We start from the raw sequence: 14,096 nt of genomic DNA on the forward strand, positions 1-14,096 counted from the left end.
CATTGAGTTGTTATGGAAGTCAGGGGTGTCAATTGGGTATGGCAGAGTATACCCTAATTCAATACCAGTAATTCAAATTCAACTCCTTCCAATCCCAATTGAAAAATGCAGTTTAACAGGCTGGCTTTAGGACCATGCTGGATCAGAGCTGACGAGCAGGCTCTTTTATAGATGAGTTGGTTGTTTAGCAACAAAACCGACGTGTGCGCAAGTATGCAGCAAAACAGACGGGGTTGGCTTATGTTGACAACATTACATTTACATTTAAGTCATTTAGCAGACGCTCTTATCCAGAGCGACTTACAAATTGGAAAGTTCATACATATTCATCCTGGTCCCCCCGTGGGAATTGAACCCTGGTCCCCCCCGTGGGAATTTAACCCACAACCCTGGAGTTGCAAGCGCCATGCTCTACCAACTGAGCCACACGGGACAACATGTAAACTACACTGAACAAAAATATAAACGCAACATGTAAAGTGTTGGTCTCATGTTTCATGTTTCATGAGCTGAAATAAAAGATCCCAGAAATGTTCCATATTCACAAAAAGTGAGATAGCAGATAGCAGACAGCGTGTATGGTGTCGTGTGGCGAGTGGTTTGTTGATGTCAACGTTGTGAACAGAGTGCCCCATGGTGGTGGTGGGGTTATGGTATGGGCAGGCATAAGCTACGGACAACAAACACAATTGCATTTTATCGATGGCAATTTCAATGCACAGTGATACAGTGACGAGATCCTGAGGCCCATTGTCGTGCCATTCAACCGTCGCCATCACCTCATGTTTCAGCATGATAATGCACGGCCCCATGTCACAAGGATCTCTAAATAATTCCTGGAAGCTGAAAATCTCCCATGGCCTGCATACTCACCATACGTGTCACCCATTGAGCATGTTTGGGATGCTCTGGATCGACGTGTACGACAGCGTGTTCCAGTTCCCGCCAATACTCATCCACTTTGCACAGCCATTGAAGAGGAGTAGGACAACATTCCACAGTCCACAATCAACAGCCTGATAAACTCTATGAGAAGGAGATGTTGCACTGCATGAGGCAAATGGTGTTCACACCAGATACTGACTGATTTTCTGATCCACGCCCCTAACTTTTTTTAAGGTATCTGTGACCAACAGATGCATAACTGTATTCCCAGTCATGTGAAATCCACAATTTATTTATTTAAATCCACTGATTTCCTTATATGAACTGAAACTCAGTAAAATCTTTGAAATTGTTGCATGTTGCATTTATATTTTTGTTCAGTGTATATTTAGTCTCCAAATGTTTATTGAAAACATAAATACATTTGCACAATGAGCACTTGCTGTCCCTCAAACACACTGTTACAGTTGTTGGTTAGCTAGCTAGCTTGCCATATTAGCATTGACATGAAATCAGTCAAAACAATACCAGAGGGGTGTCCTACGAAGCAGTTTTAAGGCGTTAGCAAGGTAACTTTGGTCAACTGAGTTCAACTTGGATAACCGGTCATATGAAATTGGCTCACTTTTTAGCCAGGTACATTTCTATGGTAGCGAATCCTTCAGAACCAACTTGCTCCGGAGTAGGCTAACTCATGGCTAACATGCTGACCAGACCACACGCATGCGTGCGTCTGCGTGCGCCATCGCGCGCATGTTGATTTTGTCCGCCCACACCAGACGTGATCAGGACACTCAGGTTGAAATATCAAAACAAACACTAAACCAATTATATTAATTTGGGAACAGGTCAAAAAGTATTCAACATTTATGTCAATTTAGCTAGCTAGCTTGCTGTTGCTAGCTAATTTGTCCTGGGATATAAATATTGGGTTGTTATTTTACCTGAAATGCACAAGGTCCTCTACTCCAACAATTAATCCACAGATAAAAGGGTAAGCCGAGTTTGTTTACTAGTAATCTCTCCTCCTTCAGGCTTCTTCTTCTTATTTGGACTTTATATGGCAGTTGGCAACCAACTTTTATTTATTTATTTATTTTTATTTTACCGTTATTTTACCAGGTAAGTTGACTGAGAATACGTTCTCATTTGCAGCAACGACCTGGGGAATAGTTACAGGGGAGAGGAGGGGGATGAATGAGCCAATTGTAAACTGGAGATTATTAGGTGACCATGATGGTTTGAGGGCCAGATTGGGAATTTAGCCAGGACACCGGGGTTAACACCCCTACTCTTACGATAAGTGCCATGGGATCTTTAATGACCTCAGAGAGTCAGGACACCCGTTTAACGTCCCATCCGAAAGACGGCACCCTACACAGGGCAGTGTCCCCAATCACTGCCCTGGGGCATTGGGATATTTTTTAGACCAGAGGAAAGAGTGCCTCCTACTGGCCCTCCAACACCACTTCCAGCAGAATCTGGTCTCCCATCCAGGGACTGACCAGGACCAACCCTGCTTAGCTTCAGAAGCAAGCCAGCAGTGGTATGCAGGGTGGTATGCTGCTGGTGCATTACCACAACCGACTGGAGTATGGACCTCAGTTCATCTTTCAATCACCCTCATGGGTATATGCTCCTAAAAAACAATGAGGAGATGGCACGTGGGTATATACTCCTAAAAACCAATGAGGAGATAGGAGAGGCAGGACTTGCACCGCGTCGAGAGTCACAAATAGAACCAAGTTCTATTTTAGTGCCTAACCACACAGACGCTCGCGAGCAGTATGGGTGCAATGATTGAATAACATGTACAGTATGTGTACATTTATTTTGCAACGCTCGCGCATGTGACGAGTCCGATCTGGTCAGCATGTAACCCAACTTACCCTGAATGAAATGACTGAGCCACGAGTTGGGGAACAATTAAACCAGATTCCATCCTTCTTGCAAAGATTGCGTCCTCGTCCCTTTAATTTGAGGAAGACTGATTAAATATTTTATTATTTAAATGTTTTTTTTTATGTGTTAAAAATGTGTTATGTCACGCACAGTATGACTTAATACAATTATTTTATCAATAGGAGTGGGGGAAAAATGTGTTTGTGGTTGTGCATTGATAAGCACACCAAAGCACACCGAAGTCGGCATTAACGATAAGTAATAAAATAAAGAAGGCCATTCTAAAAGCCTATTTTACACCATAGCCTGCTGAATTTGCAAGATAACTTCTCTCACATTTTTATTTTGGCACAAATGAAAATGTGGCACTGACTCGCCATGGATTTATGTTTCAGCATTGTCTCAATGAAGAGTTTGGCGTTTGACTAGCCATGTGCGACATGCATGCACAGTTACAAGCCTGCTAGTTAGTGGGGGGCGGACGAGCAATATCCACCATTGTAGTACGGACGAAGACTGGGCTGGAATGTGAAGCTAACTGAAGCTGATTAGCTTTAGAAAACCCTGAGTAGATCTAGCTTGCTTCGTAGGACACCCATCAGGCAGTGGTGTAAAGTACTTCAGCACAAATACTTTAAAGTACTACAAGTAGTTTTGGGGGTGTCTGTACTTTACTATTTATATTTTTGACAACTTTTTATTTTACTTCACTGCATTCCTTAAGACAATAATGTACTTTTTCTCCATACATTTTCCTTGACACCCCAAAATTGACTTATCAAGCGAACATCCCTACTGCCTCTGACCTGGCAGACTCACTAAACACACATGCTTCATTTGTAAATTATGTCTGAGTGTTGGGGTGTGCCCCTGGCTATCTGTAAATTAAAGAAAACAATAAAATGGTGCCATCTGGTTTGCTTAAAATAAGGAATTGTAAATGATTTATAGTTTTACTTGTGATACTTAAGTATATTTTAGCAATTACATTTACTTTTGATACTTAAGTATATTTAAAACCAAATACTTTTGGACTTTTACTCCAGTGGAATTTTACTTTTACTTTAGTCATTTTCTATTACAGTAGCTTTACTTTTACTCAAGTATGACAATTGGGTACAGGTATCAAGAACAAGATAAAACTAGCTGAAATGAGACACCTACCATTCCCAACATGGCAGCTTCTTGCCATTGTTGCTAGCTATCTGATCATTTAGAATCACAGTGAAGCAGGGCTTCTGGCCCTATCCATGGGTATGCATTTTCTGTGTGACTTTGTCAGCCAACCCATCTATGGAGAGTGGATTGACACAGCTGCAGGGAACAGCATTACTTTTCTCTCAAAACAGTGCAGAGGTGGAAGATGGCTGTGGTAGAAAATACCCCACTGTAGCTTTGCCATACCCTACGTTTAGCTGAAGCCCCTGCTGAAAATATGTAGGGGTTTTGGCACATGATTTGCATAATGTCCAAAAAATGAAAAAAGTTGAAAAGAGTGCAATAATGTAACTAATAATAATGCAATAAACTTGGGTGATAAGAATACTAGGCCTACCTTATAGGCCATATGGGTAATGATAAAAATCACAAAGACGCAAACATCAATTTTGATTGAAAATAAGTTTAGTTTAAAAACTTGTGAAGGTGAACGAGTCACCCACATGCAGTCAGCAATAGCAAGTCTTGACAAAAAGAAAGTCTCTTTCGGTAGTTTTAGGTAGCTATTCAATAGCCTATGGAGAGGAATGTTAAGAATGCGAAAAGCTCCTATTCCTATTGAAACGACCGAGATTAAATGTTATTGCGACTCTTAGAAAAAATGGTGACAAATCTGATTTGGACTATTCATAGAATTGATCACTTATTTAGATCCTCTTCTACACAACAGCAATAATATTGATATTCTGCTCCCATGACTTGCAACTGTTCTAATGGCAAAATAACATACCTACCTTTATTTATTTTTTAGAATGTTACATAACAGAACAGTTCACACGTTTTTATTTGACCTACAGCCAATGGTATTTTAACCAATCACATGATTATCGGTAACTTTAATTTGAATAGAACATTTCAACACTCTCATCATAAGTGCTTGGTCGTCTTCTGCCTGGTAACAGCAATTCCTCCTATTGGTTTAGACCAATGTCGGTCTCCTCCCTAGTCAGAGAGAGAGAGAACTTGTGTGAGAGTAATACTTACTGTTCCGTTTTTATTGTTCATTTCACTTTTGTTTATCCATTTCACTTGCTTTGGCATTCTAAACATATGTTTCCCATGCCAATGAAGCCCCTTGAATTGAATTGAGAGAGATAAGAGGGGGGTGGGGGGGTGTCAGGTTTTTAAACTTTTATATCAGTCACCACGTTATTCATCTTATACATGACTATTTCTACACACACAGCACTGTAAAGTGAGGTGGTGCACTTTTGTTGTGCCAAGTTTAATGCCGTAAAATTAAACTGAAACCTGAAATCAATATTGATAATAGGCTAATTTGTCTAAATTATAGATGTTTATAATGCAATTATTATTAGGTTTTAACGTAAACGACTTCGCACATCGTGTTTTACTCATGAAACATTCAATTGCCTGCCTTATTGAATGGCTCTGAAAGTTTTATATGCTTTTTACAGGTTTTGTGATGCATAGGTCTATTGAATATGCCTGCAATCTGAACAAGTATATGAATTGCTGCATAATGATTATGTTAAAGTGATTTTAAAAATGCATGCCCCACTGTTAAATGTCTTTGTGTGTTAGAAGCTTGCCCATGTGCTCACCTCATGTTCGACTGGGTGACGAGAAGAGAAGCCGGAGCTATTCTCAGAGCTTTTTTTAACAGGAAAGTTTCATGAATGTGTCTATACCGCCCCCTATCAAAATTGAACCAATTCACATTAATCTCTGCATAACCAACTTCCCTATACCGACACTAGCCCTTACATCCCTCCTCCCTCAAACCCCCACCACTCAGCGTACGTTCTCTTCACCCCCTCCTGACTCCCCTCCGCTGTATAGGCTACGCCACCCAGAATACTGGGACCTCCCATTTCCATACCTATAGGAGTGGATAAGCAGCGATTGGAAGGACTTGGAAACTTTAGAGGGGTAGTTCTTTAGAGTTATCCTCCTCTCTCTATAGACTCCTTAGCTCGGCTCTCTCCGACTCGCTGTTGCTTTGATCTTCTCCTTAACAACAGTTAACGTCATCGCATAGCCCTCTGAAGGGGAGTTTTGTCTAGAAGGGTGAAGCGTTGGAGCTCTCAGAGGGCTTACACTGTAGGAGCAGCAAGCAGCATCCACGGAGCCTCACTCACTCCTAACAAGAAGCACATCTTTTGATTGTTTATTCAGCCCAGAAAACGCAAGCTACCACCGCAAAAGATATGGAACACCAGCTGTTGTGCTGTGAAGTGGAAACCATCAGAAGAGCTTACCAAGACGCCAACTTACTAAATGACCGAGTTCTACAGACAATGCTCAAAGCAGAGGAAAATTACCTTCCGTCTCCGAATTACTTCAAGTGTGTCCAGAAAGAAATAATACCGAAAATGAGGAAAATTGTGGCTACATGGATGTTAGAGGTGTGTACATTTATGATGTCTAGATGTATTGCTTTAACGTTTGTGTCCTAACACTAACCATGCACTTTGGACGCAATGTATTGAATTGGTCGTTTTATGCATCGTACGATTATTCTTTCAAAGCATGATCATTCATAGTATGTAAACATACTGACATGTAGTAGGCTAATGTTTCATTTGTAACGGTTGTCCAAGTAGGCTAAAATAGATTTGGAACACTGTTGTAGCCTATTAGGCTATTTCCCAGGTATTGTGTGTCTTCAGTAATTACAACACTTGCAATGTAGCTGCTCGATTCTTTTCTTTGTCGGGACTTAGGAAATGTATTTAGATTGAAAAAATGTTCCAAAATAATAGCAATGTACACGTATGCAGTCTTACTCTTGCCAGTATTATGCGCCATCTTTGTTGTCGTATGCGTAGGTTTTTAATATCATTAAAAATCTTTAATAATGTCAGCAATGACAGTAACTCAATCAGCAAGTCGAAAAGTATATCTTGGGTATGCACTTATAATCCTGTCGCACAGATAGCGAAAAATGATTATATAAAAGCATGAAGTTTTGTTTCGGCTTACTTATCAGGCTGCTGTTCCTGCAGTTTCTGAAGGTCGCTCTGGAAACATGATAATTTTCTCAAAAATGTTAAATAAGAATGCATTTTCAATGGTCGGATATGATACTATATCGATTAATCAACATTTACATGTAGTTAGAGATTGAGTCTTATGTCGACATACATTTTTTATTAATTTCAGAAATTGTGAGTCCGCACAAGATCTAAATGTCGCACGCTCCACGAGAAAGAGCGGTGTCTTGTAAATTAAATGTTTTTTATATGTTTATTATATGAAAATTCGACACATCTTAAAACTATCCGATGAGGTATACCATAAGGATCATTTACATGCTAATTTTACAAACCGGGACAATTTTTACATATTTTTTATTCTTTTTTGAAAAGATGACGAACTAGAAATTTCAGGGGAAAGTTGCATTGACGCCACCTTTGTGTCTTAGTAAGAAGCGACTGAAAACAGCCTACATTTTCAACTATTTCAATTTCTGTTTTAATTAGGCTTAAGCAACTGTTTCAGTTTTTCGAAATGCATGATTTTATGTTAATTGCATTGGCAGACTATAGCCTACTTTGCGCCAGCTAAAGGCTATAATTAGGCCATAGCTTTGTTTTAAGGACAGCCTTAAGGAATGGGAGGATAATTTAAAAAATGCGTAGTGTTGCCATTACAGTATTTCGTTTTCACTTATGGACAGGCCTATTTATTGGTATATACAATCGACCTGAATGCACTTATAGTCCTATATTATAGGCTACTGTAATTTGAGGCTATAGGCTAAATTGCTGTTTTCACTTCTAGGTCTGCGAGGAACAGAAATGCGAGGAGGAGGTTTTTCCCCTGGCTATGAACTACTTGGATAGATTTTTGTCTGTGGAGCCCACACATAAAACCAGATTACAACTCCTGGGAGCTACTTGTATGTTTTTGGCCTCAAAGATGAAGGAAACGGTCCCTTTAACTGCAGAGAAGTTGTGCATTTACACCGACAACTCCATCCGGCCCAGCGATCTATTGGTAAATGAGCAATGTCAATCTTCTACATATACACTCTGTATATGGCTGTAGTTATAATCCATTTAATATCGTATAGGCTATATGACTGATCATTTCCATAGTAGGCTATCTCATAATGCAATGGTAGCATATAGGCCTATGCCTACATGTAGCCTACTACAATGCATCCAGTTTGTAGGCCTATAGGCCTACTACTTGTCTTAGTTTCTCTTCGACGGGATCTAAATCATTATTGCATCATTTTTGTTGTGTTAATTTCAAAGAAAGTTTGCATCAAAGAAAAACTTTGGATTCTTGTACAATTCACATGGTGGCCTACAACGGTTAGGCCAGTGTAGCGCAATGACATGACGAGGGCGACATCTCCCTCTAGTGGATAAAGTCAAATGTAGAATCAATTATGTGAAGCCACTTGTGAAGTTCGATTGTCTCATTGCGCACGTCTGTTTTGTCTCTCTTTGTAGCAAATGGAACTACTGACTCTAAACAAGTTGAAATGGGATCTAGCATCAGTAACGCCTCACGATTTCATAGACCATTTCCTCTCCAAGCTACCAATCCATCAGAACACGAAGCAGATTCTGCGCAAGCATGCCCAGACATTCGTGGCTCTCTGTGCAACAGGTAGGCCCACACATGAACCATTGTCTGTTAAGTGTGAGCTTTTTCCTGTCACTGCTCCATAACCACCTTTTCAGGGGACCAATGGCTAAGATATGTGTTTGATGCAAGATCTAGATTTTTTTTGTCTGCATTTTTTTCCACTTGTGAGGATAACTCTTCCTCCTTGAAAGCCCCCAGGTGGCCAATGGTCAATGTAAATGGTTGGGGGTATGGGTGCAGGAATGTTTGAGTGTACAAGGCCTAACATGTTTTATGGAGGGTGTCTCAGTCCCTGTGTAGTGTGGACAAGTAAATGAGAGCACTGACTCCATTCCAGTATATATTTTTCTCCAGATCAGTATTATACGAGTATGAGTTTGCTTCTCACCACAATGGTTTGTTTGCGTGGTGTTTCTCCCCAAAGTCAGAGTTTACTCAATAGATTTTGAATGAGTTGTCACTGGGGTGTGTTTTAGGGCTATTGTGGAAAATGAAACAGGTTGTGCTGTTAATGCATTTATTTGTGAAATTATATCTACTGCATGCATGGGGGGGGGGGGGGGGGGGTTCAGTTGGGGGATGGACACCCCACTCTAGATTCATGGTCACCTTTCATGCACTTGGAGTAGGAAGTGGGGTGCTAACCTCTTCAGAGGGAGATCAGCTCAATGGGGTTTTAAACTATAATTTATGTGAGGGAAACAGGTAGGAAGGAGTGGTATTTCCTTTCTTCTTGGAAAAAGTTTTGAAGTGGTGTACCCATTGAATGTGTGTGCTGGAAGTACTTTTGTACCGGTCCTATTTTGTCGATGAGCTAGATGTATTGTTCTTGGAAGTCTGTGTGCATGAGCACTGGTGTCCTGTCAGTAGCCGGTTGTGAAATAAAGCACATTCAGGATATTGTGACTGTGAGTGGAAAGGAGCAACAGGATTTCCATTGTCCCCTACAGTACCTCATTCTGCCACAGCCTAGAATGGCCTCCCTCACATACCCTCCATCTGCCTCGGCCTCTCTTTCTACCCTTGTGTACAGTACTTGATAGCTCTGCCTTTTTTATTTACCACATTAATCCTTTTGAAAGCTCAGGTGTACCATTTGGCCAATGATCTGTTTCAGATGTTTCGCTTTACGACTCAAGTACTTACCGTCTTTTTCTTATGTCTTCCCTGTAGATGTCAAATTCATCGCCAACCCTCCCTCCATGATCGCAGCGGGCAGTGTGGCAGCAGCGGTCCAGGGGCTGTACCTAAAGAGCAAAGACAGTGCACTGTCATCCCAGAACCTAACCAACTTTCTGTCCCAAGTCATCAGGAGTGACCCGGTACGTCAAACACAGTTCTCCAGGCCTTTACATTGCACCACACACATGCTTGCATTGACTATTTGTCACAAAGCCTTTCGCTACTATTGTCTTTGAGGTATTTTGCTTCATTATGCTGACAATATTCTCTCTCCTCACAGGACTGCCTGAAGTCGTGTCAGGAACAGATTGAGTCTCTGCTTGAGTCTAGTCTGAGACAGGCACAGCAACATAATGTCTCCACAGAAACAAAAAGGGTAGAGGAGGATGTGGACCTGTCCTGCACCCCTACAGACGTGAGGGACATTAACATTTGAGTGGCAACCTCCCCATTTTTTTGGAAATATTTTTGAGGCTCTGGCCTTACCAAGAGGCCATCTGGGAAAAGAGGACACCAGCGCACCCTCGAGTCGTCACCCTCTGAACACACTCTGGCAACCGCTAATGTGCCACACCTGTTACGGTGCCCCGGCCTGTATGGCCTCCCAGTGACGTGTGGCCGCCCTCAGCCAGGGCTGTCAAGAAAGGACTGAACACCTCACTTTTCTGAGACCATCAGTCATATTCCCTCTCACTCTCCCATCCTGTCTGGCTCAAGACATAGACAAGGATGCTAGCAAAAATGAATTATTGTGAAAGATACACAACTAAATGGATGAAACAAAAACATTATAGTTTATGTGCAAGATTAAGCCACAGAAATATACATTGTTACCACCCGATGTTGAACTAGGATTTTTAAATACCATAGACTGACTTTACATGCCTACTTAAAACATTCAAAATAACAACAAGTAGGTCTTTTTTGTCTGTCTTTGTGTCTAGGTTTTTATTTGAAGTATAAATTCATTTATAAAAGAGAAGGGGCATTTTTTGTTATCTATTAGGCATTTTGCTTGCTATCAAAGCTCCCGTTTTCCCCCCCAGTCTAGTCGTCTGTATATCCCTGCTTGCTTATGCGTTTAATCACTTTATTATATTATCTAGACTTCTAAAGAAATTCTGAGCCCCTAGTTTTGGCCTCTTCTCTTTTTAACTGAGTTATATAACTCAACAGTATACTTTTAGTATATATTGCTCTGTTTTATTGTTTAGGTTGTGGATTGCTGGTGCTGAGGTTTGGCAAATAAGTTCATTCATTTTTCAATATAAGGACAATTACTTTATATTCAATTAGGAGTAAATAGAATGCACCAGCATTGTTTGGCTGTTGATTTGTGACTTATTTTGTCCTCATTGCCACATGTGTACATATATCAACAGCTAGCTATGACACAATAAGCTAAAATCTAGCGTTAGTTGCAAATCTTTACCATGCAATCCATAGTTCATTTTTTTGTGGTTATATCTTACTTTCTAATACCATTCCATTTTTAAAAGCACTTTTAGTCAGTTTTTCTGACTCATAAAAGAAAAATAATCACAAAAAAAATTGAAAAAATGGTATGGAGTGGAGCAGGTCTCTTTTAACTATGGTGTTATGTGTTACAATTTTGGGTACAAGTCAACGCAGCCCTACAGCGATCCCGTGTACACTTGATGTAGAAGGGTATCATTTTGGAGATTGTTATGCCACAGTTCTTACAGGAGTGGTCTACAGTGAGACGAGCATTGGGTGTGGCATGTTTCTGCATCCTGTATCCCATCGCTTGAACGGCATCCAGAGCATTTGAAACACTAAAGTATCAAACTTGAAAGCTAAAACAAAGATTAACAGTGTTTATTATTGCATATTTTCCTCTTGGAGCCAGTGCAGATTAGAAACAGGATGCCAAAGTCTGTCTGTGCGTAACATTTTGTACACAACTATTTACCATAGTGCTAAACACATGCCTGCCCTTCAAATCATGTATGACAGTGTTTTCTCAACACAAAACTGAAAGATAAATACCATAGTTAAAATGCTGTTTAGAATATGTGTAGTTGAGGGGGTAAAAATACACACACAAAAATTTGGTTTAGAGACGATTTTGCACAAACCTGAAGACATAGGCTATGTTTTTGTGGCTTGCCTAAGAGAAGTGGATCACTAAGATGGGATGGGTAACGTTGAAAAGTGGGAGTGGGAAAAAGGGAGGCAAAAAGGGTGACAGCTTGACAGCAACAAGTTTTTGTTGAATTGCTGAATTAAGGTGTTTGATTGTACATTGAGAAAAAGAGATGAGGAAACAGGATAATGGGAGACCACACTCCTCCTTTTGAGCTGCTATGGAGGAATTTCCAGCAAAGTGTAAAACAACAAGAAAAACAACAAGAAAAAAACAATGCTTTTTCTCCTATTGTTTGCTGCTATATATTTTATACATATAAATGTCAATATACTGCCATGTAATAGGTTTTTAATTTTCTGTGAGAAAATTGTTATTGACATCTTTGTTTTTGTAGTCTTGTCATCAGTTTTACTTAATATGATTTCAGTGCTATTCCAAAAAGATAAAAAATTAGACAATGGACATGGTTTTTATCAACAATACCTCATATTACAGTCAAGATTTATCTTTAATTTAGTTTTAATTTTTTAAAATTGTTACTTGTTTGTTCAGTGGCTGATTGTCCTGTTGTAAACTGCTAATGGTAATGCATTGATCATTATCCAAATGGGTCCTGATGTGAGCAAGTAGAGAGCATTGATTGAAACTGGTGCCATAACAGACCGGATTATATAACTCTTTTGAGCGTTAAGCTGTCTCATTGAAAGAGTCTTTATCCCTTTAAGCTTCTGAAGGCCCTGCTATTTTTTTTTTATAAAGCATTTGCTCAAGTTAAAGCCCGTAATGAGTTTGAGTTTGTTAAATACCAAGCCATAGAATTATTTTCAAATCATCATGCCGTTATTCCACACAGTTCAGTTCATGCTTTTCTAGATATCTTGTCCTCCACCAAGAAGCATAGCATATTCATATTTGTGTCAACTGCACAATAAATGGTAAATAGATTTAAATCTTGGAACACTGCATTTTTTTTCTTAACTGAACCGCTACTGGTACATTGAAGCCAAAATAATGGGCTACAGATATTGTTAGGCACACTTCCATTTGACCCAGACATCCTTCAATCAGAGTTAATGAGTGTGAGAGCCAACAGTGGTTCACTTAGCCATAGACATGATGCTGCTATATGTTCTGGTTGTAGATGTGAGGTAGGCCTAGTGTTGCCTAGTATTTGACAAATGATGTTGCTGCAAGCTGCTCAAATTTCTACTAGCTAACACAGGACCCAGGATAGAGATATTGTTTTTCTGTCTAGTGTAAGGAATACTTGTTACCTCAAAGAATGGAAAAAAATACATGTTGATACCCCTGGGCTCAACTAAAGATGACATTACATATTTTTGTCATATTAATACAAAGTGCTGTTAGTAAAAATGAAAACAGAAGGGGTGAGATCTTTGTCCAAACTTTTCAACAGAATGTGCTACATTGCTCGCCCCCCCCCCCCCCCCCCCCCCCCAAAAGCTAAGTGGTCAGCTTTTTACCATTGCTTCTATTGTTAATGACGGTCGGGTAGTTCGCCCCTCTTACTGAACTTTGGGTAAGGATCTGTGTTCATTGCAATGGGTCAAAGGTCATCTGGGGTCGAAGAAAAATAAAGCAAAGATACTGAAATGTCTGCTTTATATGTCTGTTTTGTGTAACAGTCGCTGGTCTGAAATGCACAACATTTTACTTGCAGATCCATTCTAGAAACATGATTTGAACATCAAACTAAACAAAAATTAAAAGTGGATTAAAAACATCCTGTTTTGTCTTTTCTTGATGGGAAAACAAAAAAGAATGTTGATGTCTTTTACAATGTCACATATTTCTTTCTAAAACAGTTATTGTATTCCATACATACCTAATTACATAATCCTACCTCAGTTATGATTTTTGTTTTCTTTTGGGGGGCTCCCGAGTGGTGCAGCGGTCTAATGCACTGCATCTCAGTGCAAAAGGCGTCACTACAGTCCCTGGTTCAAATCCAGGCTGAATCAAATCAAGCCGTGATTGGGAGTCCCATACGGCGGCACACAATTAGGCCAGCGTCGTCCAGGGTAGGCCATCATTGTAAATAAGAATTTGTTCTTAATTGACTTGCCTAGTTAAATAAAGGTTCAATAAAAAATACATTTTAAAAATGATCAGTAATTATCCATTTTGACTAGGAAGTTATAGATTACTGACAGTGACTTAATAGTTTGTTCAAAAAGCAACATTAATATACATCATGATATTGAGGACATTT

General features: G+C 39.9%; 1 protein-coding gene across 1 annotated transcript; it reads left to right on the plus strand.

Moving 5' to 3' along the window:
• Window positions 1-5,832: 5,832 nt before the first annotated feature.
• Window positions 5,833-13,607, plus strand: LOC129854067 (G1/S-specific cyclin-D1). Its single transcript, XM_055920691.1, has 5 exons — window positions 5,833-6,374; window positions 7,753-7,968; window positions 8,433-8,592; window positions 9,745-9,893; window positions 10,034-13,607. Exons 1-5 carry the CDS (start codon window positions 6,177-6,179, stop codon window positions 10,187-10,189), a joined length of 879 nt encoding a protein of 292 aa, XP_055776666.1. The 5' UTR covers window positions 5,833-6,176; the 3' UTR covers window positions 10,190-13,607.
• The last annotated feature ends 489 nt before the right edge of the window (window positions 13,608-14,096 follow it).

The sequence above is a fragment of the Salvelinus fontinalis genome, chromosome 4 (genome assembly GCF_029448725.1).
Source record: "Salvelinus fontinalis isolate EN_2023a chromosome 4, ASM2944872v1, whole genome shotgun sequence".
Taxonomy (NCBI): domain Eukaryota; kingdom Metazoa; phylum Chordata; class Actinopteri; order Salmoniformes; family Salmonidae; genus Salvelinus; species Salvelinus fontinalis.

Excerpts from the sequence above, each read along its gene's own strand:
- LOC129854067 (XM_055920691.1), top strand. The coding sequence starts at position 6,177 with ATGGAACACCAGCTGTTGTGCTGTGAAGTGGAAACCATCAGAAGAGCT. Across the intron at positions 8,593-9,744 it reads CGTGGCTCTCTGTGCAACAG|ATGTCAAATTCATCGCCAAC; the intron begins GTAGGCCCACAC and ends TCTTCCCTGTAG. Across the intron at positions 9,894-10,033 it reads AAGTCATCAGGAGTGACCCG|GACTGCCTGAAGTCGTGTCA; the intron begins GTACGTCAAACA and ends CTCTCCTCACAG.